This window comes from Manacus vitellinus, unplaced genomic scaffold (genome assembly GCF_001715985.3).
Source record: "Manacus vitellinus isolate BGI_N305 unplaced genomic scaffold, ASM171598v3 scaffold_14_pilon, whole genome shotgun sequence".
NCBI lineage: Eukaryota > Metazoa > Chordata > Aves > Passeriformes > Pipridae > Manacus > Manacus vitellinus.
The window spans coordinates 16442836-16468254 of record NW_021939063.1 but is presented as its reverse complement, the minus strand read 5'-3'; the positions used below and the strand labels follow the sequence as shown (position 1 = coordinate 16468254).

General features: G+C 47.8%; 1 protein-coding gene across 1 annotated transcript in view; it reads left to right on the top strand.

Moving 5' to 3' along the window:
- The window catches only part of CACNA2D2 (calcium voltage-gated channel auxiliary subunit alpha2delta 2), a 192028-nt gene that overhangs the window by 56499 nt on the left and 110110 nt on the right, over positions 1–25419 (top strand). The window contains exon 2 of the mRNA XM_029958216.1: positions 4910–5026. Coding sequence (XP_029814076.1) covers positions 4910–5026 — 117 coding nt within the window. The remainder of the gene's footprint in view (positions 1–4909; positions 5027–25419) is intronic.

Below are 25419 nucleotides of genomic sequence, written 5' to 3'. Positions count from 1 at the left end.
AGAAGCAAGGCAAACAACTGAATTTAGAGAATGGATGTGCTAAGGCAGTATCAGATCTGCCTCCTTGGCTGTACAGGTGCTAGGAACATGTGCTGGCAATTGCTTGTGTTACCAGCTCTGCTTCTTAGTGAGGCCACTTAGCGCTTCTGGGCTGGTTTAGATCATCCTCACGGCTGTTTGTGATTGCACTGTGCTTAGGAATATTTGGGATTAAATTTTTTGTGTTGCAGGTTGTCTTGAGCTGTTTGATTTTTCTCCCCCCACCTGCCACTGTTTTTTTTTCGTTTGTTTTTGTTGTTTTGTTGCAACTCAGTACTTTCTGTTGTTTTGCCAGCATTAATATTCTCCCCGCACACTTGCCACGTATTAGTTCACTCTCAGCATCCACTGCTGGACTCCTTTCCACTGCCATGACTGGATCTTCTGCTACTGCATCCAGTTTCAGCCCTTCCCAGACTTTTTATGGAGACTTGCAGTTTATAATTTGGCCTCACTTCCCGTCCCCTGAGTACAACAGCTTCCTCTGTGCTGCCTGAGGGCTCATCCCTCTGCAGGTAATTCAGAGGCTCTGTGCAGCCCTTCTCCTGTCCAGTAACTTCAGGTTTGCCAACCACATTGGGCAGGGCTAACACAAGGGCTGCTTGGGCACATTGGGCAGGGCTGCTTCTTGTTTCAGCGTGGCTGGAGCAGCACAGGGTTTGGCTTTGCTCCGTGTCCCTGCATTGCCACCTACCTGCATGTTAGGGAGGCTGTGGGGGGTTGGGGTCTGTTCCTCAAAGGATTACAAAGTAAAACCCAGTCTACCAAGAACACACAACCTGCCCCACCTTTCCCCAAGGGCACCCACAGGGCTGAGTGTGAGGGTTTGCTCATGGAATCAGAAGCAGTGGTTCCTTGACTCCGAGGTCACGGCCGGTACAAATGTCAAGCCCAGGTCCCAGAGCACTGGATCACAGGAGCATTTCAATGAGAATGGCTTTCCAATCTGGACAAAACTAAGGGCTTTTGCCATCACTGAGGAATGTTCTGGATGCCTTGGGCTGGAAAATACTCCGTTCGATTCAGCTCGAGGGAAAACCCAATATGGGAAGTGTCACCTTAGATAAAACCTGTTCTGAACAACCCAAAGCAAAATTCTGCAGTGGAGAGCATGAAGTTCTCTGAATTGCCTGGAGCCCTACAATTCGTTCCCCTGCCCGTCTGGGACGTTCTCATGCACGTATGGTCACTGTTAATTTGTCTTGGATTGTTCTAATTAACGCCGATGAACTGTTCAGCCAAGAAGACTGCAGAGCTCTGCAGCTGCAGAGAGGGCTGGAGGAACAGCTCCTGCTTTCTTTTTCTGTTCTGTCCTCCCTTGTGGACAGGCACCGTTTCTGTCCATGACCAATAGGAGCCCATTTTCTGTTTCATAATAGGAAAATACTAATGTCAGGACTCCCTCTGTACCCAGAGCTTTCTCCTTGAAGATTGCTCCTCTTTGCTTTCCTGATTGCTGCTGCTCAGCTGGAGGTACTGCACGTCTTCCAAGCACATGACTTTGTTATGCTGTTACTTACCAAAGGGGGGAAAAAGAATATGAGAGAATATTGCTTTGTGTGGAGTGTCCCTCGCCTTAACCCTTTCTGTGCTGACATGGGGGTGTTTTTGTCTAGAGGATGTTTTTCTATTGGCAGTACACGCTTTTTGATCTGAGGCTCAGAGTATGATGGAGCTCTGAAGTGAAGAACATCTAGAAGTTGTATCCTGAGCTGCATGGAGAGCAGTGTGACCAGCAGGCTGAGGGAGGTGATTCTCCCCCTCACCTCTGGTGAGACCCCTCCCTAGAGTGCTGTGTCCAGCTCTGGGTCCCTCAACATAAGAATGATATGGACCTGTTGGAGCAGATCCAGAGGAGGGCAACAAAGATGCTCTGAGGGCTGGAACACCTCTCCTGTGGAGACAGGCTGAGAGTTAGGGTTGTTCAGCCTGGAGAAGACTTGAGGGAGACCTTAGAGCCCCATCTGGTGCCTAAAGGGGCTCTAAAAGAGATGGAGAGGGACTTTGGGCAAGGGCCTGGAGGACAAGGGGTAATGGCTTCAAACTGAAAGAGGGGAGGTTTAGATTGGATATTAGGAAGAAATTAATCACTGTGAGGGTGGTTGGCCCTGGCACAGGCTGCCCAGAGAAATTGTGGATGCCCCATCCCTGGAAGTGTCCACAACTAGGTTGGATGGGACTTGGAGCAACCTGGTCTAGTGGAAGGTGTCACTTCCCATGACAGAGTGACTGGAACAAGATGGTTTTTAAGGTCCCTTCCAACCCAAACCATTTTATGATTCTATGAAATCATTCCTGCTGCAGTCTTGGGATGCCTTTTGAATGTTCTTTCTTACTAAAGCATCTTCTTTAGAGCCACCATGCTCACGTAGCAATCACCTACACTAAGACAGGAGTTGCCAAATTGATGTGAATTATTTGGTTTGGGGACCGGAATTATTTGGGTGAAGCCCTTGGAATCAGGTTGACTGGAAATTTAATGATTGGAGTTGTCTTTCCTTGAAGACTGGCAGGTCTGGACCCTGTGAGAGCAGAGCCCTGGGGAGGGCACTGGAGCCATGCTCCACATGTCTCTTAGGGGCTGAGGAGTCGGCTGAGGGGCACAGATGTCTGGCTCTGAGTGTCTCTGCTCTTGGCTCATGGGCAGTGTTCTCACAAGTCAGTAACCAGCAACACTCACAGAAATGCTGTTTTCTCCAGAAACGAGCAGATCTGAGCCTTGTGTTGCTGCCCCACTGACAGATGGTGTGGGTTACTGTCCTGGCAGCTGGGGCAGGTGACCTGAGTCCCTTTGGGGAAAAACACAGTTGCCTGGAGTAGAGCTAGGATGGAGCAATGGTGTATGTGGACACAAGGCTGCCAGGAGAGGCTGCTGTCAGGAATTTTCTAGTGGCATGGAAGAAGGGAGGAGCTTGGGCAGAACAGGGACTGCAGTGAGAGCTTCAGGAAGTGAAGTTGAAGCCTGAAGATTAACCAGGTAGGTCTGGAAGGGCTGTGCACAGCCAAAAGACCAGCCCTTTGCTGAGTCTCTGAGCATACTCCTATGGCTTCAGCCTCAGAAACCGCTCTGTTTAACCACAGAAAGACTCTGTATGTGTCTGTCTCTCTGTGTCTGCTCCAGCTCTTGAATTCATCACCAGCTGCATTCAGCAAGTGGAGTCACTACCTGCTCCAGCTTATTATAAGGTCTGGAGAAGGAAAAGGGCGGGGAGTAAGGAGTTTCCCGACATATTAGAGGGTCTCAGAATGTTCTTGAGCTATGTGATGTGGTGCTGTGTGGATCCTGGGCACCTGCCTTGCCTGTACCTTTGTTTTTGCTGGCACCACCAAGTGAAATAGTTGTGGTGGTATCAGCCTGGTGGGTGTCTCTGGCCAAGCCTCTCCTTAGTCCATGGTGAAATGGTGTGGGTTCTGAGGCACATGTTTGTCATGTGGAAGCTGGTTGTTCACTGTTTGTGTCTGGGTGCTGCTCTGAGTCCCAGGGCAGATCTGGGCAGGGACAGGCAAATGTGCCCTGAGAAATGGTTTCTGCAGCCCCTGGTCTCTTCCTTGGTCGACGTGGCCAGGTCTGCAACAAACCAGCAGTTACAGGCAGAGTCTGTAATGAAGCTCCAGCAAAGAGGGGGTTTTGTCCTGTGGGAAAGCATGATGCAGCTTCCAAGGATCACGCAAGGGTAGGTGCCAGACATGCTTAGCATGGAATTTGCAGTTAGGCGTGGAGTCAGCTACCTCCTTGGGGAGGTTCAGCTCTCCTTGGAGGGTTTTCTGCTCCCATATGTCTTCATGCCTGGAGTTGAAGGCATTTGCATGTAGCCTGAGGATACAGAGAGAATCAGAAGCCTATTTGCTTTGTGGTTTTTTTTCGTGTACCTTACTTAAAAAAAGATAAGGCATGAGGGATTTTTTTTCCCTAATCTTGATGATTGCAATAAGCTCTTCCCTTTGACCCTGTGTTGGTTGCACCTGGGTTTGTGGACAGGTGGAGTTAACAAGTCACAAAATGATCTGAGGAGGTGACTGAGGGGTTGGTGGTTGTGAAGTCTTATGGTGGGACTGATTCCTTCTTGTTGAGGCAGTGCTGATGCTGATTCCCTTGGGCATTGTCTCCTTGTGTGATGTGACTTGGAAAGGCAAGCCTGTGGGTCAGTGCTGCTGCTTTGGGTGAGAACATTCAAATCCAGGTAATTGCATCTGGCCTTCAGGATAATCCTGGTATAGATTTGTGCCTCTCCCTGCTGCAGCCTGGCCAAGTTCTGGACTGGTTGTAGAGATCCTCATTTCCTGAGGGTGCCAAATTACTGTGGCTTGCTTAGAGACATAGTTTTTATCCTACTTCATGTGATCCCCTTGCTCTGGTTCCTGGTGCCCAGGGCTGCCCTGCCTGCACCAGTGCTGCCAGGTCTGCACGGAGCAAGCCCTGGGGGCAGGTGGGAAGTGTGGCTTGCACTTGCCAAGTTCAGCAAGTGGCTTTGGGGAGGCGGTTAGTGGGATTTAGGGATGTGTTTGGGTGAGGGAGAGCACAGCAGGAAGCATTGTGACTCTGCCTGTGCTGCAGGACTGGCTCAGCAGAGGCAGGGGGTGGGCAGTGCTGTGGGCAGCTCAGCTTTTGAGTGAGAGGGTGGGATGCTCATCTCTTCAAGCATGAAGGCAGGCGGCTCTAAAGCCCGTGATGTGGGCAGCAGGTCAAATGCATTTCTTTTTTTCTGGTGGCAAAGCTTTTCTCCCCTTGCTCCCCTCATTTCCAAAGCTTATATTGTTACTTAATCCACATTGCGAGAATTCTCTTTCAGAGGATCAGCTTTTCTGTGGGAAGACTGCTGTATTTCTCTCTAATATTGACTGTCTTTCTTTCTCTTGCTTCCCTTCTTAGATCTACGATGACAATAAAAACCTGTTTGAAGTCAAGGAGAACGTGCCCAGGAAGTTGGTGGAGAAGGTTGCAGGGGACATTGAGAGTCTCTTGGCCAAGAAAGTCCGTGCTTTAAAGGTAAGGAGATGGGCCTGTGTGCCTATCCTTTTATGGAGATGCTTGGTTTAAAGAAGAGGGTTGATGCTGGTGCAATGTTATGATCTCAGCTTCAAAGTGATTTCTGTGGTTGTGTGGTCTTTTCTGGGAACTGCATCCTGCAGCTGGGCAGATTCACATGGAGTATGTGAGGCAAGGATGTATCATGTGAGGATCTGCTATAAGTGTCGTCTTGCTTTTTATCTCCTCCCACCATCATGCAAACACCTGAAGGTGCTGCCACAAGAATACAAGTGACAGCAAAGCCTGGCAGCAGATTTGACCAGTCCTTTAACTGGGAGTGTACTGGAACCAGAGGTACTGTGGTGGACCATGAGCAATAGCTCAGGGAAGTGTTTCAGACAAGAGGGGCCTTTCCTGCTTAGGAGAGGATGCACTGAAGTGTTTGTGCTGCTGTCTGGTACTCGAATCCTGTGACTGACTACACGTGTGGGTTGCCCCCATGGGTGTCTGCATACATTTCCAATCTATTGTCCTATTTTGTAACGTTCCTTTTAAAATGAACTCATTTTATCTGTATTGGAGCAAGGTGACCTGATCGTGGTGCTGGCTCAGTAAAACCTGGCAGTGGCTGTAACGAGGCAGCAGCAGGGCCGTGCTCTGGTACAGCACTCTCTGCTACTGGGGAAGAGACAAGTAATTGCCTTCTTGGAGAGATGGAGAACCCTCTCCTCTGCAGAGGGGTATGGGTACTTCACCTCCAGGAGCTGTGTCCTCTCAAAAACACGAGTGGCATGAAATTGTGCAATGGGCACCTGGCAGGGTGGCCAACTGGATACAGGTTGTAGCTTGATTCACTGAAAGGGCATCTGCAGGGTGATGGGAAAGGGGAAGGATTGGAGCAGGTAGTGTAGCTGTTGTGTCCATGTAGGGACTATAGCCAAAAAGACTTGGCCATCCTTCAGTCTGATAGGCAGGAATGGGAGCACAGAAAAAAAGTGCCGTGGTGAGGGAAGGGGTGTTGCAGTAACTGAGGTGTAACTAAGGCTGTGAGAGTTTGGAAGTGACCTGTCTCAAAGGCTGGGTAAGAAGTAGCTCAGAGAAGGGATTTGAGTGAAGAAGATTGTTGTTTGCTCAATTCTTGACTTTGGGAAGTAAAGAATAATCCTACTTGGGATTCATACTAAGTGTTTTAGCTTGAATGGAAGGAGCTGAAGTGGGACTAAATAGGTGGACACTGCCAGCACTGTATTTGGGATTGTGGAAGTGAAAACCAGGGAGATGAGGGTTTTTTTTAACCTGAGCTTACATCCTTCTGTTTGTATAGTTTGTGTGCATGCATGAGCATTTATCATATTAAACAATCCAGAGATGTGCAGCACCTATAGATGCTGGAGGAAGACACGGGGGACAGAAGTTAGTTGCAAACTTGATACACACCTGGACAACACGTGGCTCCCGTGGGATGAGCAGGGTAATAACCCTGAGTTACACATCAAGACTGTGCTGGGTGGTTCCACTGTGACATTTGAATTTCAGCTCATCAGTCACTGTGTTTTTCCTTGCCCTTTGCTCTGAGTCACACAGCATTACAGAGAGTTTGTGCATCTTCTGGTGCTGGATCAAGGGTTGAACTGTGTCCTTGGTACAAATAACCTTGTTTATCTTCCGATTTGCTTTCCTATTTTTGGGATTTGGGGCAGGACAGGCTGGTGCACTGTGAAGGGCTTGCCTGATGCTGGACCTGACACAGGAGCGATTCTGGCAATGCTGGTTAGATAACAGCACTTGGTGCTGTCTTACAGCGGGAACAATGATCTGTTGACCTGAATTAGTCCTTTCAAGAGGACTCCTTCAGAGAACACTCTTGGATGGAGCAGTCTTTTACATCCAGCCTGCGTGTCAATTCTTGGCATCTTGGCTTGGTGGCACTGACAAGAAAATCTGCAAATAGGGAAGTTGATGGAGGAGGAGAAATTGAGCCTTCTGAACTTCTACCATGAGCTGAGCTGCTTTGAAGCAGTGGGGCTCCCATAGCTCCTTCTACTCTCCAGCCTGTGTTTTCTTCTGTCTCAATCTCAACTCTCCCCTTAGTTGAATCATCTCTCCTGGAGTTATTTCCTCCCCTTCTCTCATGACTCACGAGAGTGGTGATGACTTCTTGAAACATGTTTTTCATCATCTGAGTCAGGTGGGACTCCATGTATCAGCGAGGACAGGTGAGGAGGGAGAAATGGAGCCTCTCCTTGATGTACGAATTGCCATGTCACTGGGTGCTCACTCTGCTGAAAAGATGCATCCCTGTCTCCTTTGATGCAGGAGAGGGAAGGGATATTGCCTGTGCCTTGGTGGTGCTTTGTAGGAAGGTGCTAGCAAGCCTTTGGGCACACACTGTGGGTGCACAGCTCAGAGCACTGTTCTGATTAGGTGGTGATTCAGTCCAGTCATCAAAGAACCTGTTTTCCTCTAAGTGAAAATATTAATGTGTCTTTATTAAAGTTAGACTATGTGCAGAGCATTTATTAATAATACATAGTTTCTTACCTTGTGTGGTGCATTTCTAAGAAGCAGAAATCAAGCACAAGGAAATCAAACCATGGGCCATGGCACAGGTCTGGCACTTGTAGGACATTCTGATTTCCCACATACATTTTGGAGGAGTGCCACAGACAGGGGTGTGTGGCAGAGGGGGTAATTGCTTCCTAAGTGAAGGCATCTACAAAGGGCTGGTTATTTGGATGCTGTCTCTCCCTTTTTGTTCTGGAGCATTGTATCTGATGACAGTCCCATTGTGGGACAAAAAACCTTCCTAGGAAGATCTCTTTGCAATCCCCACCTGTTCCACCTGGCACTAGAGGTCATCATCTACAGCTGAGTCCTGTGGGACTTCTACCCTGTGTCCTACACAACAGCCTCTGTTTGACATGGATTTGCATCAGCACTAACTGCCCTTTCCCTCAGCATCATCCAGTGTCCTTTCTCCATGATGATTTCATTGCTTCAAGCCTGGCCTCACAATCTCCCTTGGGCTCTGTAGTTCCAACTGCTTTTTATTCCCAAGCTTTAACAGGAGGGGATGTAACAGAGATAGTCTTCAATACTGAAAGTGCAGCTAGTTTCCTCACTGAGTGAGCCAGGGCAAAGCCATCACCTGAAGGTCTGCAGGGGGTGACTGCCAGCTTCAGATTCCCAAACCCAAGGGATATTTTTCTCTCTTCCCCTTTCTTTTCTCTGTGAGGTCTTCCAAAGATTCTCCAATTCACCCATAGTAAGTTGTCTTCCTCCAAAGCCTCAGTGGCTGTGTTTGGTAAGGATGGTGAAGATAAGCCAGTTCTCCATAGAAAGGAAAAGAAGCAGCAAAGATAAACAGTGCTGGAAGGAACCTCCCTTACCATCAAATCCTTCTCCATATGCCCACAACAGCATCTCCTCTCCCCTTCCCTATGCTGTTTGCTGTTCCTGCTTCATACCCTGCCAGCAGACTCAGGCTGCTCTTTCTGCCATGCCACATCCCTGGATGCCACAGCTCTGTCTGCTGCTCGTGGTGACTGAGGAGGCCTTGGCACCCAGCCTCACTGCTATGGACACCCCAGATCTGATTCTTTTGTAATGCTGTGTGGAGGGCACGAGTGTTGCCTCCAGGTCTCTCCTTTCCCGAAGCTCCGCAGACTGGAGGAGAAGGGAGTTGTGGTTTGGTGGGGGAAGAGGCTGAGAGATGGAAATTTTAGATCCTAGGGTGTGTTTTAAGCTTGTTTCTACTTTTTATACAGTTCTTGCAAAGGCTGTTCTTGGATGCTGACTGTTTCAACCTTCACATATTTAACCACAGACAATTTGCTTTGCCTCCTGAGAGCAGCACATCCCACAGTTTACTGAGTGGGATATGCCCTGATGTGAGCTATTCATACACCATGACCTGCCTAAAGATGATTGTCTGTGCTGGGGGTCTTCCCCCCTTTCTAAAAAGAGGCCTCCTGATCCATAAAGCATGGTGGGAATGCCCACGGGCTCTGGCACTGCCCCGAGGGGATACTGGTGACACAGTTGGGCTGGTACTTTTTCCAAAGAGCTGGTTTAGGTTTGGGTGTTGTACATCACTGGCAAAATCTTTTGGGATAAGGTGAAGTCTGTTTTATTTCCCGTGGACCTCAGCTGTGGGCAGTGTCAAATATGACCTGTGGAACAAAGTGGCATTTTGCATATTGGAGAATTTACAGTGTGCATTATGTATGTCTGTCTATATTTTACATATGTATGTATAAGTATTTACAGGTGTATGTACATGCAGCAGGTTTGGTGCACCTTGCTGGCTCTGCTGATGAGAGCACCAACAGCATTTACCAGCAGCAGGAGAAAAGTTTGTGGTTTGGGGTTTTTTTTTTATTCTGTTGTGAAATTTAACAGCACATTTTTGTTGCTGTGTAACGAGCACCTGGGGGCAAGGAGGTGCTTGCTAGCAGTGTTCAAGGGTACTGTTCCTTCAGCTAAGGTGTAGGAGTTTACAGTGTATTTCACTGAAGACACTCAGACTTTCCTGTAAAAAGAGTAGGAAAACCTACACTTGGCATTGGATGTTTTGTTTTGGCAGAAAAGGGAATACAAAGGACAGGCCTGGGGATTTTCTGTGTTGTGAAGGCATCCTGCAGGGAAGTCTGGTTGGCTACAAAGCCCGGGTGAATATGGCTCTAGAAGTTTGTGGTGCTCCCATCTTCCTTTACGTTGGGGAAGGTGGCTGGAAAAGCTGGAATTTGGTGCACGGTGAAGGTGGTTGATCTGGAGATGAGTAGGGCTTGGGGTTTTGTACTGCCTTCACCAAATTTTGCTATTTTGTCTCTGATTTCCACCCCTCAGTCTCGAGCTTTCCCACTTACTGGCACCTTTTCTTGCGTATTCCTTCTGATGTGATGGTGCAGTTAGTACTTGACCATGCTTAAGGACCCTCTGATGGAGGGCAAAGTGGGATTTTGGTGTCTTACCACAAAATACTTACAAAACCAGCTTCTTGGGGTGAAGCAGGTCAGCAGGGGCATCACGGGAGGCAGGAGCTGAGGCTGGCTGTGCTTTCAGTCCTGGTTGAACGCTCAGTGCATTACTGTTCAGCTGGGACTAGTTCCAAGCTCCATTTGCGTCTGGCACGAGCATATATCAACAGTGCAGAGGGGATTTAATTGGACAGGTTTATCCCTTTAACAATTCTGATAGGCCTGAGATTTCCCTTGCAGGTATGTGGTGAAGGAAGTCTTTATCAGCTCTTCTGCTCCTGATAGGGACAGTAAAAGGTGTCACTTGTCTGAGGAGCTGCAAAAATTGGCATGCAGCAAAGCATCTCTCAGCCCAGTTCAGAGCATCTCCCTACTCCCTCCTTTCTCAGCTGCAGAGGCACTGACCTCTGTCATGGCACAGGCTGGTAGGAAATCACCAGGAAATCTTCCCTCCTTTGCTGTTGGGGTTGTTGCTGTGCTCTGGTCTTGGTGGCAGACAGGGAAGGAGGTCAGCATGCAGCAGAAGCAGCGCTGGGGCTGTACTGGATTTCTCCTCCACTGCTGGCAGTGCAAGGTCCCACTGCCATTCCCCTGCCCTGCTGAGCTGCCTGAAGGATGTTCTTCCAGGTGCTCGTTGGCCAAGTAGTTGTTGTGTTTAACTGGAGGGGTCCCAGGACAGGAGAGGGAGACCCTCCTGAGCTGCAGTACATTGGGGGTCCAGGTTGGGTGGCAGCATGTGGTGCTGCCCCAGCCCTGGTGGGTTTTCCTGCTCTGGTGTGGTACAGCCCTGGTTTTACCTGTGTGGGGACTTCTGGGCATGTCAGAAGGCCACCAGTGGTCACACCATGGCCTGCTGGGTCCCAGACCATTGTCCAAGCTAAGGGACACATTACCTGCCTTGCCTAGCAAAATAGGATAGGAGAGAGGGAATAAACATAGTTCAGGTGAGCTCAGACACAGCCTGTGGTTTTGGTGGGATGTGGGGCTTCATTGCCCCATACCTACCTCCTCCATTTCAGACAAACAGCCACACACAGGAGCTCTGGAGTTGGTGGAGGAAGGACCACAACCAACAACAACCTTGTGCATGCTGAAGTACAAACCATTTGAAGGCATGGTCTCTGTACTCTCCTGTGTCGTAGTGACAAATCCACCCCTCTTCCTGCTTCTTTGCTAATTGCTGGTTGGTGGCTTTTGTTTCTAATTCTATTTTTAATTCGCTCCTAATCAAATCCTGGCTGACAGTCCCCGTGCATTTGTTTGTTTGTTTATTTATTTACTCATTCGTGCATGTGTGTGTCTTCTCCTGCCTCACGATTGTTCTTGTGCTGGACCTGCTCCAGTAATCCAATTTGAATCCAATCTCCCAGGTCCGGAATTCCAATTTACAGATTGCAGAGGGGAGTCGAACAATGCCCACACACCAGGATGGGGGTTGATTGTCTAATCTAATCAAGGACAATCAGCTGTTTGTAACAAGTCTATCAAACCTATATTGGGCCCGTTTGCCGAGCAGTGTAACCAGCTTTCTTAATAGCACTAACACGATTTAGGGCTTCCTGCACTTTCATGCAGATTATGTTGAACGTTTCCCTTTCTTCTCCCATGAGCACTTGGCAGCAGCCCAGCCCGATGGGCTTTACAACTTCCTGAGCTGCTGGGTGCACTTTGCAGCAGGGGAGGTTTATGGGGACACAGGGGCTCCTGCCGCTGCCTTCCCTGGCACTGCCACACTCTGGAGGCTGGAGGGTCCTGGCATGATCCTATTTTGGGACACACGTGCAAGGTACAGCCTCAGTACCACCAGTGCCTCTGGAGTCACGGATGGGGGAGTGAAAAGCAATGGTCCTGATCTGATGAAATGTTCACTAAGTCTCCACAGCCAAGCCCCTTGCCTGGCTGGTGGTAAAGAATGGATGAAGAAACCTGTGTCCTCTCTTGTCCTTGGCAGACTGAGGCTGTTGTTTCTCGCTGTAAGAAGTCTGGACAGTTGCTGTTTAAAGAAAACACCTCTCTGTGGTTTTTTTTGGGATGCCCTCTAAGGGCCTAGAGCAAAAAAAAAGGAGGCAAAACCAGCTCTGTAAACAAACTGATGGCCCTTAGTATAGCTTTCCAACCCAAAGTGGAGATACTTTTACTGTGCAAATAAATAGTTGCCTGACTTTCCCCTTCCCAAAGACCGAAATATCCATCTAGTCCCTTACCCTGTCAGCCAGGAGGTGAACTGGTTCTCACACTCCAGATCTGTACCACTTAGCTCTGCACTTGATGCCTTTGCCCAGGGGTTTATTTTAGGCTTGTGGATTCCTCCCTGCCCCAGAGCACCCTCCCTTGGAGGGCACTGTGTGCTGCACTCCTCCCTGAGGCAGGAAGGCTGCAGGGGGGGTACTGCTGCTCCCTGCCAGTGCCTGTGTAGCATCCGAGGCCGAGGTTCTGGTCTCGGGTCACACAGCTGTGCTGGGAGTTTTAGCTGGGCTTTTAGCCCGAGCAGAGCCTGCCCTCCTGCCCCCTCTCTGAGCTCTGCCAGGCTCGTTTGCACGCACAGGGAGGAGGACTGGGAACTCCCTGGAATGGGAACTAACCTTTTATTTGAGGGTTTAATTGCTGTGCATGCCTTGTCTTCCTGCACACTGTGCTGTGAGGAACCCAGACACCCCTGAGACCGAGTGAAGAGAAGAATGAAACAGCCCTTAAAAGGGGGTTTACTTCCCGTCCTCAGACTGTGCTGTGTATTTGACAGCAGTTGCATGTTGTTTCTCAGTTTTTCCTGGTTTTTCCAGCACGGGAGCAGCGCTCTCTGCAGAGGGGGGGGTAACTGAAGTCATTAGAGTAGGCAGGGGATTTGCTGCAGTTGTCTCAAAGCTCAGATCCCTCAGCTTGGTCCTTACCCTCTTGAGCTCCCAAGGCCTGGCAGGGTGCCTTGTTCTGTGCACTGAGGGGAGGTGTTTGGGGATGGCTAAAAGGGTAAAAGCAGGTGAGTCTGACTTACTGGTCTATCTGTATGTATCATACAGATATAAAGTGGTCAGTAATGCCGTAGAGGAGGGGGTCTCCAAAGGAATTAGCACTAGGGAAGGGAATTGCCATTTAATTCTTCACAGAATAACCTTTAAACATGATTGGGAAGATATGCTTGCAATGATAGCAAAATAAAAGAAACCATATCACTGAAAAAGGGATTTATTTGAATTTTCTTGGTTAATTTTGGCATGAGAAAATGCATTTCCATGGCAGTTCAGTAGCTAGAGTTGCTTCTGCGCCCTGCCCTGTGACTTTGTAATCTGTGCATCGTGGGAGAGGGTGAGAGAAAGATCTTTATTTTTCCAGAGTGCCTGTAGGTTTGCAGAGAGCGTGTGCTTCTGCACTTCCAGGGACTGAGAGCAGATCTGTGAGTTCAGCCCCTGCCCTCCATGACACTGTACATCCTCAAGGAGCTCTCTGAAGCCCAAGATCTTGGGCAGAAAAACCTCCAACCAATTTATTCTTGTTTCATGTTTTTTCCCCCCTGAATGTTTCAAATGCATCATCTGGGGTGGAAGGCTCTTATATTGAATGGGAGTAATTGACCTGGCAGGAAACGGTGAAATCATTTGGAATTCACCTCAGGTGGAATGAGGGTTATTTTTTTTAAGGGTTTCATCCTCAGGCTGAACTAAAATTCAGTTATTTGTATAGCTCTGTTTACAGACAGGTAGTGAAGTTAAAGCCTCTAAATGATTGAGGGGGTGGAGGCTTGGTTCTGGAGGTTAATGGACTTGCACGAAGCTTTTTTGTCTCAAAAGCTCTCTTCAAATCCTGCCTTCTTTTCCTAAAGAAAGTGGATGGAGTCTTAAATCCGTCAGCATCCCTCCCCACCCCATAGCAAGGAGCTGTTATACATTCCCAGAGCAGCTGATGTCCATTAAATGTTTGAGTGACACTACAACAATGTGTAAAATATCAGTGATAAGGATCTAGCAAATCTTAATAAAAAAAATATAAAAAAAGGCGACAAGAATGTAAATTGCACATACAATTGTGATAAAGAGCCAGAGATAACATTAAAGAGATTGTATCAATTTAATGCAAGTTTCGTGCCAAAGCCTGTCATCTGCTCTTTGAAGAGGAGTTGCTGGGAGCTGTGGTGTTCCAGCAGACAGTGCTCAAATCATCCCAGTCCTCTGGAGCGGCCGTCCCTGCAGCCGGCGTGCTGCGTGGAAGCTGTCTGCTTGCTGGGGATTAATGGAAACCTTTCCTACTTCTACAATGAAAATAGTGTTCCTTGGAAAAAAATAGAGTGCCCTTCTGCCTGCTGGCCTTTGGGTCCCTCAGAACGCAATTAAAAAGCAGCTTAATACAGCCTTGCAATGAGAAATCTGTCAGCGTTCAGAGGCACCATCTGAAGTGAAAGCAAGATGAAAAGGTTGTGAGCAAAACTATTTAACCATGTACCTGCCTGCCTGGTGGGGCTTGTGGAGCCCCTGGCTGAACAGGGATGTGTTGGGGCTGGAACTGGGTGAACTGGGGGAGCTGAAGCAGCTCCACAGGCACAGAGCTGGGCTGTAACAGTGCATGGGAGCTCAGCCTTTGTGTCTCTGCTTGCCTGTGCCTGCCAGTCACCTGTTTTCTGGGCTGGTGTTTCTGCTTTAGGTCCTTGGTTTCTGTCTCTCCTCTGCTGTTTTGGATTTGCTACATCCCTGAAAGTGGCTGGGTAACATGGCAGTAAAGGCTGTTGGAAGTACCTTACAGGTTTACCTTGCAGGAAGTGGTAACTCCAGTTTTCTGTGCAGGGCTGCTGGCTGTAGGTCACTGTTTGTGCCTGCCAAAATGCCCTCCCCAAATTTTATGCATAATAATGGGAGTTAAAGTTAATTTTAAATTGGGGGGGGGGGAATCCTTTAAGTAAAGCTGGTAATTCCATAGCAAATGGGGGGATTATAAGTGCTGGGAGTGAACAAGCCATCTAGATGGGGATGAGAAGACAGGGCTCCAGTGATTGCCTGGTTTTGCTGCTGCAAAATGAACCATCATCTTTGGCTGTCCCGTGTCTGCTGTTTGTGTGCCACTGCTTGTGCAAGGTCTGAGTTGCAATCCCACCTCAGCTCTACGCAGAGAGCTGCTGGAGCAAGAACTTGTTGGGAGTAGTGCTGGAAGCAGTGTTTCAGCTGGATGCCAGTAGATGGCACAGCTTTGATATCAGCTCATTATATAGGGAGCAAACTCTGGTCTGTGCTGTTCCTATTGCTAATCTTAGCCATGCCTCCCTCTCCACTCTCACAGATGATCTGTCTGCTGGTGTGCCAGTAATCGAGGAAGTGGGATAAGAGATGGAAGATGTTGAGCTTTGCAACATTGGGGGGCAGTGGGAAACCATGATGGGGAAGAGAAGATAAGCACCAGTGTGCTTGGGTAAGCATGGGAGCTGAGAAGCAAACTTCAAGGTGGTGGTAATTTGGGCTTCCCAAGTGCATTCCAGCAAGTGATTTATTCCCTTAGGATAGATGTATTTGACTGCTTCAGCTTTGTGCATAGGGAAACTGAGGCCTGGAGAGATCATTCTTTGTCTTTGATACACCTGGGAATAAGAGCTGTGTTTCCTAATTAAGTTCTGGAACTTTTAGCTACAAGGTGTCCTTCATGCGTGATTAGGACAATAACATCTCCCTGGAGCTCAAAGCTCCTTCTCTCTCTGCTCTGCTTGGGTTTGGTGCTATTGTTCCCTGGCCACTTCAGGCTTTGAATGTGAATTTTTTTAGCAGTTAGCAATTTTTTGCGCCCTTCTGAAAGAGGAAGAGTTGAATGCATCCTGAATCTTCTGCCTGCAGGATGTAGCCCAGCTGTTTTGTAACTCCCCTCAAGGAAAAGAGCCCTCTGGCCCATTCAGGGATGTGGATTTTGGAGAGGCATCCACTGGAGTTTTGAGGCTTGCTCAAATGCAGCAAGACAACCCTGAAACAGAGAGGGAGGCTGCCTGTCCTTCTGCTCCCCTGTCCTGGGAGATGTGCAGAGACCCCAGCATTAGAGGCAGTCTTTCTTCCTACCTTCTGCCTGCTTAAGAACTTTTCATGACTGAAATTGATTCTTGCAAGTGGATGGAAAGGATATATCCCAAATCTTGAGGGCCTGGAGTGCATGTAGAATATAAACCAGAGTATATGTATGTGCGGCTGTAAATAGAGTTGTCACTCTAAAAGAAATGGGGTTTCTAGTGCTTGTCAGATCATTTTAAAACCATTTTTATTACTAGATTACATTCTGAGATAAAGTTTATTGTAGCAAAAAAGAGGGAAGGTGTAGGATTTGACTGCAGATTTGGAAACACACTTAAAACTTATGAAGAGTTTTTGAACCTCAGCTGAGGGCAGACTGTCTGCTTCAGGGTTTTCCTGCAGGGCATCTCCTGCCCAGCACATTTAAAGGAAGATCTCCTGATTTTGATGCAAACTCTGCCCTAGCATGTCACCTTTTATAATCAAGAAATGATGTACCATGCAGACATTGGCACAGGAGCTCCAGCTCACAAGTCTATGTCCTGCAGATGGAGCAGAAACCCTTCCCAGGCCTCTGCCCCAGCTGGGAGTTCTGAGGAGAACTCAGTTCCCTGAATGTGGCTCTAAAACAACTGCCCTGAGAATTTTGTGTCAAAACTGAAGATCAGTCCTGGCATATATTGACTTTCTTCTTTCCCTTCTTCTCCCCCATGACCATTGCTCCTAAAACATTTTGCTCTCGTTATTTCCTTTTTCTGTTCTCTTGCTTCTAGTGCTGCATCTGCAAGCAACAGAAAACACTGAGTAGGTGCCAACTCTTTTCTTAGTTATTCCTTGCAGATGCCAGTAGCACCCCTTTCTCTAACCCAGCCTCTTCTCTCTTTTTCTCCTTGTTGTTCTAGTGGTATTTGTCTACCTTTTACATGTACCAGTGACAAAGTTAACAGGGTCTTGTTCTCTTGGGACAGTGTGCCAGAGAAAATGGCAGTCATCTCCTCCCACCAGACTTGGGCTTCGGAGTTGTGTTGTTTTCCATCTACCTGCCCCATCTCCCATCCTAGTTTAGGGAACCACAAGGCACATCACAGACCAGATGCTGGAAGAAGCAGCAGCAGCTTTGCAAGTGCCATCTGAACACTGCAGCCCCTTGTAGGGAGGAGGTAGCTGGAGTGGTGAGAAGAAGGTTGGATTTAATGCTGCAACTTGTGCAGACCCGAGTTTACCATCACCTCTGGCCACTAAAAAACCAGATTTATTTTGCATACAGAGTAACACAGGTAGTCTACACTGCCTTGATGTTAGAGCTTTTTTGTCTCTCCCACCCTCAGCCCCATCTCCAACCCAGAACCTCTGCAAGGTCCCATTCTGAGGAGCTGCTTTGCTCCCTCTGTGCTGAGCATCCCTAAAACCTGAGCATAATAACATCCCTGCTAATTATATCACTGCAGATTTATTTCATGGTAATATTATAGCTGGCCTCAGGCATCACCGCTATCGTTGGAAAGCATCGAACGATCACGGCTCCTCAGCTGCCTCCATTAAACCTGGGAGAAGCGTCTGGGCCTGTTTATAAGTGTGCCTTTTGATGAGAGCCGAGGATTGATGAGCTGGTGGGTGCGAGCTTTGCAGAAGGTGCCCTGGAGGGAAGGTTCCCTCGTCACGGCAGCCATGAGGTGCAGATGGTGGATGGCTGCCTGACTGCAGACACAGCCCGGGAAGCGGGAGCCGGGCGGGAGCGGCACCCTTAGCTCTGCAAGGCAGACCTTGCCCCCGCCCCTGCAGCACCATCCCGTGCCCAGGGCTGCACAGCACTCCATGCAGGGTGGCCCTGGGCTCCAAACCAGTGGTGCTGGTGGCTTTGGTTGGAGCTGCTCCCAGGGAAGGGAGTGTTTCAAGTAAGCAAGTGATCTTGCGATGCTTTCTGCTGGAAGTCTTGGAGGTAGGGCAGAAGAAAAGGCACAAATATCAATCTGTTTTTCCACACAAAAAAAAAAAAAGAGGAGAGAAAGAATCCAAGTGTTTTCCCTATGTTTTCCTTGCTAGAAATAAAATCCTGTGGCTCATGTGCTGAGTACCAAGGCCTTCTGTTATGAGTGTGGCTGTAGGTCAGCGCTGTGTCCCCAGGGCTGTTCTGTTCTTAGGAGCCAAGCTTGTGGCTGCTGGTGCTGCAGGCTCCATCCCTTATGGAGCACAGTCCGTGGGACTGTGTAAGGACATCCTTACACTCTGTAGGATGAAGCACTTGGTGATGAAGACCTGATATCCACACTCAGGGTTTGGGCAGATATATGAAGGTATTTCAACATATATCCCAGCACCGCAGAGGTTTGTTGCAAGAGAATTTTTGTCTACACTCAAAACCTGGCTGGCAGGGATGGGGTTGCTCATCAGCCCTGGACAGCATGTGTGTCTTCCCCATGGTCTTCACGGTCCCCAAACAGCAACCAAAGGGAACAGCAGAAGATTATCACAGATCTAGAGAATGGAAGGAGGTAACTTATCAAAATCCCTTTCAAGATCTATAAAAGTAGATCAGTTTTTATTGATTTTACTCTGTCTGGCCATAAAGCCCATTTTGGGTATGGTGTGAAGTGCTCCAGCACGGCAGTGAGTGGGCCAAAAACTTGACTGAAATGGGGTCAGTAAATTACATGCAGACAAAAGGCACTTACACTCAGACTGCATCAAGTCTCCTGGTAATTTCAGCAAAACAGGCAGAGCAGAAATATGCTGATAATTATTTAAATTAGACTCTGAGCATTGAATTTTTTTCTTCAAGTAACAGCACTTCAGCACTTGTCCAGATGAGTGCTAATTTACCCAAATGGAAAGGTTTATTAAACATGCCAGCTAGTGCTTTAGTAATATTTAGGACAGCAATTTTGCTTTATTATATCTCTTAACAAAGAGGACACAGGCTTCTTGATCCAGCACCAGAGCAGTCAGGGGATGTTGGGGAAGATCCACATCAGCTCTGCCTGGTCTTGAATTAAGGTACATTATTTTTGCTTCAATTCTGCCTCTTTGCCAAGTGCAAATGTGGGACCTGATTTGAAAAAACTTCACTGACTTGACCAGTTTGAAGGACACTCCAAATCTGGACAATTTCTGGGTACAGGAGCCACAGCCATGATTTGGAAACATTGAAGGATGAAATTGAGTTTGCTCCAGTGAAATGGGCCCCGAGCCACATGCTGAGGAAGATGAACCTCAGCTCCTCCTGCTGCCCTTTCCTCACCCCAGGACAGACTTGACAACTGTGTCATTTTGTGGAGAAATTTGGGTGCATGAAGATGATCCCACCCCTCATTTTCCATCCCTCAATGCTCTGTCATGTGCAGCCTCCTGGTCTTGTTGTTACAGCTGGTGTTGTCATCACCAGGGCTGTCTTTCAGACTAAGGGTATTTCCCTTAGGGCTCTAAATTTCTTTGTTTCATGTATTTTAGAAGATGCTTCACAAATCCCAATGAACTGAGGTTCTGCTAAGACATCCAGTAGAAGTATTCTGCTGCTTTTTATGTCTGTGGGTGCAGGTGTTTTGTTTTGTGGCTTCTCCCAGGACTCAGGTGGGAAATTAAGACTACTTGCACAGATTAGAGAGAATGCAGGAGTGTGTTAATCTGAGACTCTCCTCACAAAGAGGATGGTTATATGTCAGTGCTTCTTGGAGATCAGTTAAGGTTTTGAAATTCCTCTGGGTCCCCCAGAATTAAGACCACCACCTCTTTTGTGTGTGCATTACTCATCAAGGACATGCAGATTAGAAATGCTGTATAATGTACCAAAATCCATGGTGTACTCTTAATATCTTTACATTTTATCTTTTATCTTCCATAAGTATCTTCTCCCTCTCTCTCCTTAATCACTCTCTTTTCCCCCACAAGATTGCTCTGTTGAACTATAGCACTGCAAATCTTGGGAGTGCCTGCAGCTCTGGATGCTTGTGAAAGATTTGGCAAGGGAGAACCTACTGGAATTCTGGGTTGTAAATTTTTCCAGAGCTTGGATGCAGGGTGAAGCCAACAGTGATGGGAATGGGAAGATTTTGGTTCAAATCCAGGTACTTGGTCTGTCTTTGGTACCATTAGAGTAATGAGAGGAAAGGATGTGCCTGCTCTTCTATGCAGCTGTAGATGCTGGATATCCCATAGGAGAAACAGAGAAGTGGATCTTCTCTAGAGTTAATTCAGAGGCTCTCTAATCTCCTCAGAGAGCTGGAGTCACCTTTTTCCTGTTCCATTGGAAGTGTGAAAGAGCTTCCAGGAGGAAACATGCCTTCTCTGCTCCCCAGCTTGGGTGGGTAGGAGGCCAGGTCCTCCAGGGACCATTGCTGATTATCTCTCATGATCCAGAAAGGGCAGAGCACTGTGCTGTCACAGCTCCTGAGAGGTGAACATGAAATTTTCAGAATGAGGAATATAAATGGAAATAACCTGAAAGGAAACTTTCGCTCTGCATTATTGATGATATGTATTTTTTAGCATTTGGCATCCCAAAGGGAAGCCTGTTGTGACATCTTGTTTATGGTGGAGCCCCAGTGTGCTGTGGACCATCAGCTGGGCTCATCTACTTGCAATAAAAGGGATGTGGGAAAGCAGCTGAGTCCTCCCAACTTATCCACCTTTAAAAAGAACAGAGAGACAGTCTGGGATTCAATTTTACTGTTCTAGCACCTTTCTTGCCACCCTGATTGGAAGTGCTTAACCTCCTCTTCCTTAATCAGTTTGAATTTAATCTAAAATTCATTCTCGGTGAAGGCAAATAGAGTCTGCTGCTCCAATCTTGAGCTGAAAATGACGGCAGGGCATGCAGGGTTTAGCAGGTAAGTGCATTGCAGCTGGGGCAGAATGACCCTCTGTTTCTGGTGGCTCTGTACTGACGAGGCTGGAGGTGTCAGCCATGTCCCGTGTGCTCAGTTCCCTACAGGCAATGCATGTGACATTGTGCCAGTGAATCCCACATGACGTGTAGTTGGGGTGCCACAACCCAGAGCAGCAATACAAGCCAGGTCGCTGAGGCTGGCAGGGACCTTTGCAGATCATCCAGGTGAACCCCTGGAGCAGCCTGGCCAGGAACCCAGTTGTTCCCAGGGAGCCATCGTTGTCATTGTCCTGCTTTTACAGGTGGGGAGGGTAAAAGCCTTAAGCAGTGACTTGGCCATGCTGTGTGGAAGGGGGGTGCAGGTGGTTGGGGTGATGTGCCTGGTGTGATGGTGAGAAGGCGAAGAAGGCCTGGAGGCTGCAAGGCACGTATGTGTGTGCTTACTCATCTTTTCAAGAGCTCCTGGTTGCAGTGGTGCTGTCTTCCCATTAAGGAATCAAAGTCACTAAGATCTACAAGACTTGAAGGGCTTTAAGATCAGAACATAAATGCATCAGGGAGATTTGTCTTCTTCTCTGAACAGCTCCTTTACTGTTGGATGTTTTTGTACAGGAATGAGTGGAAAACAAGGAAGGAGAGGGAAAAGACGCAGTGAGTTCTGTTTGTACAGTCCTTGGCCTTCTAATCACCAGTAGAAGTCACTTTTCTGCTGAGATCTTCCGTGACAAGGACTCTTGGGAAGTGGTCTCTGCTGAAGGTCAGCCTATGGGGGCAGTTACACTATCCCTGCTCCATCCTGACTTGCCCACAGAGCAGTCTTACAGCTCCTGCCACAAGGTTTCCTGAAAAAAAATTAGGCTATGTTTGTCCGAGGCACATCCTCGTGCCTGCCTGAGGAATGAGCATTCCACTGTGGTAACTCTGTCCCAGCCAGCTGGGGAGCATCTTGAATGCCTGGTGAATCTTTCAAGGGGGTGTTTCAGCCAGACCCCGTCCTTGGCAGGAGGTAACGACTGCAGGGCACTTGCTTTTGAACTCCTCCATCTCCCCGAAACCTGCAGGCCTCCTCCCGAATGAGGGTCCCTCCCGCTGGCTGGGGCTGACGGGGCGGGAGCTGGGGCTGATTGGCAGCGGTGCTGCAGAAAACTGCCGGCTGATTTACCTAATTCGTAGTGCCGAGTCAAATGCAGAAGTGCCGGCTCTCATTCCTGCTGCAGCTGCGATTTCCAGTGGGAGAGAGAGGGAGGAGCGCGGCCGGGAGAGACAGGCAGGGTCTTCTGCCGTGTGGATTGGTGGTCTCCACTCCTACTTGGAGAGCAAAAGGAATTATAATGTCACATTCTGCTTTATTTTCTGTTTATTTCCTCTCTGTCTTCCTAGTGAGGGCAGATAGCATACGGATTAACCTCCAGGGACATCCTATCAAGAGAGACATAATTTGCAGGTTCCTAAGAATGTGAATTTCCCTGGCAGGAAAACTCTTAGAGGACCCTCTCCCTATAGGATGTAGACATTTTGTAGAGTGTCCAGAGTCTGCAGTGTGTTGTCTCCACTGTGGACCTGGAAGGCTTTTATAGCCCAAATCTGACTCCTTCTTTCAAAGCACCTCATTGTGCTTCTTCAAGGGGTTCAGGACCTGGTGTGTGAATCTGTTCTTTAAATATTGCTCAGTTGATCAGTGTCACAGCTTCTCCTGCATCTCATGGAAAAGAGGAACATGGTAAAACCAGAACAAGCCAAATTCTGCTGCACTGCTCCAAACAGCTTGTGAGTTGGGAGTTTGTCCTGTATCCTTTCTTCGTGCCTTCTGCTTTCCGCTGTGACTGATGACTGGGATGAGAACAACTCAGTGTTGTGGAGCAGCAAAGCCTTCTGGCTGTCTGGACATGGACCTCCTTTGTGCTGCTGCTGTTCTGGTTTAACTGCTTAACTTTGATGCTTGTGGGTTGCCTCATTAGGAGGAGGAACTAATGATGGAGCTAGTGGTGCACTCCTCGTTCCCGAGGTCGCATACCAAGACTGGTTTTGCTGATACAACATCTTTGCTCACAGTTGCATGAAATTCTTGTTAGAACAGTGCTCGTAAAACTCTTAAAATCTTAGGCAACATAACAGGATTTTGGCCTACCCCTTACACAAAGCAGGGATAGTTAGATGGGTTGGTCAGGGCCTTGTCTTTTGGCTTCTGGAGATCTCCAGGGGTGAAGCTCCTTCACTCTGGGTCCCGTGTTCCAGTTGACCAACCTTACAGGATTTGCTCTGTTGTGTCAGCTGCTTCTCATCCTATGCCTGTGCACCTCCAAAACAGAGACATACTGAAGTGCTTATTGCCCTTCCAGGTGCTGCAGGACTGGTGTTTAAAGCCCCTGTGAGTACCAAAGCCTGTCTGTTCTTCTGTCTAGAGAATTTCCCTTGAGTGATCTCTTGCTTGGTGCCTCTTTCTTCCTTTGTTCTTCAACTCCTTTTCCCATTAAATACATAGGTTTGATGGGTTTTTTCTCTGTGAAAGCTAATGTGGGCTCAGAACTGAGGAAGGAGAGTGGTTGATGGTGCAGGAGTGGTAGAAGACAAGCTGAGAGTGGTATGTAGGACACCTGCTCCTGACTTCCAGCCAAGCCGAGCTGGAGGAGGGAGTCTTACGGATGACTTTGTTCAGATCATCAGGAGAACAGCACGTCTCCGATTTACTTTATAGGTCTTGTGAGGATTTCATGTGCCAGAGCTAAAATAATACGTGATTTGTTAAACTGGCTTTTTTCACAGTTGTAGGAACCAGCCCAGCCATTCAGGCGGAGCGGCGGCGAGCGGCGATCAGCGCTGGCAGGGTGGCTGTGCTGACTGCTCTCCGTGCTTTTTCTGAGGAGGCTGGTGGAAACAAAGGAGCTGGAGTGGTAAAGCTGCCCCATGCTGGACCTCACTAGAGCAGCCAAATAGGGAGGGCAGGGAAATTAAACAGGGGCATGAGGACAGCCAAACTGATGGCAGCATGTGTAGGGCAACGTGTTAGAGAAGTGAAAGAATCAATCTGGCTGGTTTTTCGGGTAAATTCAACAGATGCCTCCAGGCCGTAGGAGTCACACCAGTGTGGATTCACCTGACCTTTCAGGTGAGCATCTCATGGGCTCAGAGTATTCTCCCCAGTGGACTGTGGCAGGGTGCCTGCTCTCTGGGTTTGTTTAGGATTTCCTTTAGTGCTTTGCTGAATACAGAGCTTCTGCTGTAGTGAAGAAGGGAACTAAAAACATGAAGAAAAAAAAAAGTTGTAAAATTTCAGAATCTGAAATATACAAGGAGCAGCCACACCTGTAAAGAGGAATTTTTCTATTCCCTAACAGGTTTCCTGTGCACATTCAGTCTGCAGCTGAAGTGGGCTTTTTGCTGTCTTTCCTTATTGTAATCTCCTAATTGGTTTTTTACATTCACTCCTCAATCGCTCTAAGCATTAAATTGTGGTGAGTCCCATTAGATACCCTTTTCCATCTACTTTACCTACTTAAGCAAATTTCAAATTAAGATTTTCTTTTTTTCCTACAGCTTCAGCCTTCCTGATGTGCCAAGTCACTTGTGTGTCAGGAGTGCTGGTCTCACAGGCAGTGGGTTCCCCACCTCCCTCTCTTCCCAAGCAAGTCATGGAGAAGCAGGAGCTCAGCACAGGAACGCATTCACTGCATTCCTGTCTGATTCGGTCTCCTGAACAGAATTTTGTGCTGTGGTTTTGTTGTTATAAAGGGAGGATGAATGATTCATTGCTGTGTCGCAGTGGAGGGGTCAGTGGGTCACCCACAGCCACATCTTGTTATCATCTGGAATTGAGTCTGCCGAGGGATTGGTAACCGTCTGTAACACACACCGCTCATTTCTGCGGCGCACTCGTGACCTCTGCTAATTATTAATAAAGGGTTAATTAATAGGATTCTGCTCTAAACACTGACCCAGTGTTCTTTGTTTCTGGTCCTTCAGCTAAAGAAACAGCATTCATACTGAAAACAACAGTAATTTATTCTCGAGAACAAGGTTGTGAGGTGCTGTATCAAAGCTCCACGAAAAACTGAACGTGGCGTCTACCTCTTTCCTCTGATCACTGATTTTGTAATTTTATAAAAGAAAGCAATCAAGTTTGTCTCATTATATTGGTGCTCATTGTTCAATTCTATTATCTTTTTAGGCTTTTCTCTTAATGTTTGTTCCACTATTTCAGTAAGGCTTGAAATTAGTCTAATTCCCCAGATCACACTTCTTCCAGTTTTAAAATGTAGATGAAACAGATTAAGATTATTGAGTTCTGAAAATCAAAGAGACAATAAGGTAGAACCATTAATGTGGTGTTTGCCTGTTAAAATAGATTTGGCCTGCTCCTGTCAGCCCATTCTGAAAGCAGAAGGAGAGGGCACCCGACATAATTAAAAGGCAACAGGTCTGCTGCAAGTTAAATGCTTTTTAATGCATCTTGTAGCTCACTGATAGAACTTGTTGCTTGAAGAATCTGTCAGAGCAAGAAATTTAGCAAGACAGAAAAGCGAGGGGAAGGTTGTTCTGAGTGAGAGCAGTAGCTCTGATCCTGCGGTGGTTGTGACAGTCCTCGCTCCCACAGCACTGATGTTGTAACAGTGGCTTTACTTGAGTGATGGAGGCTTTCCAGAT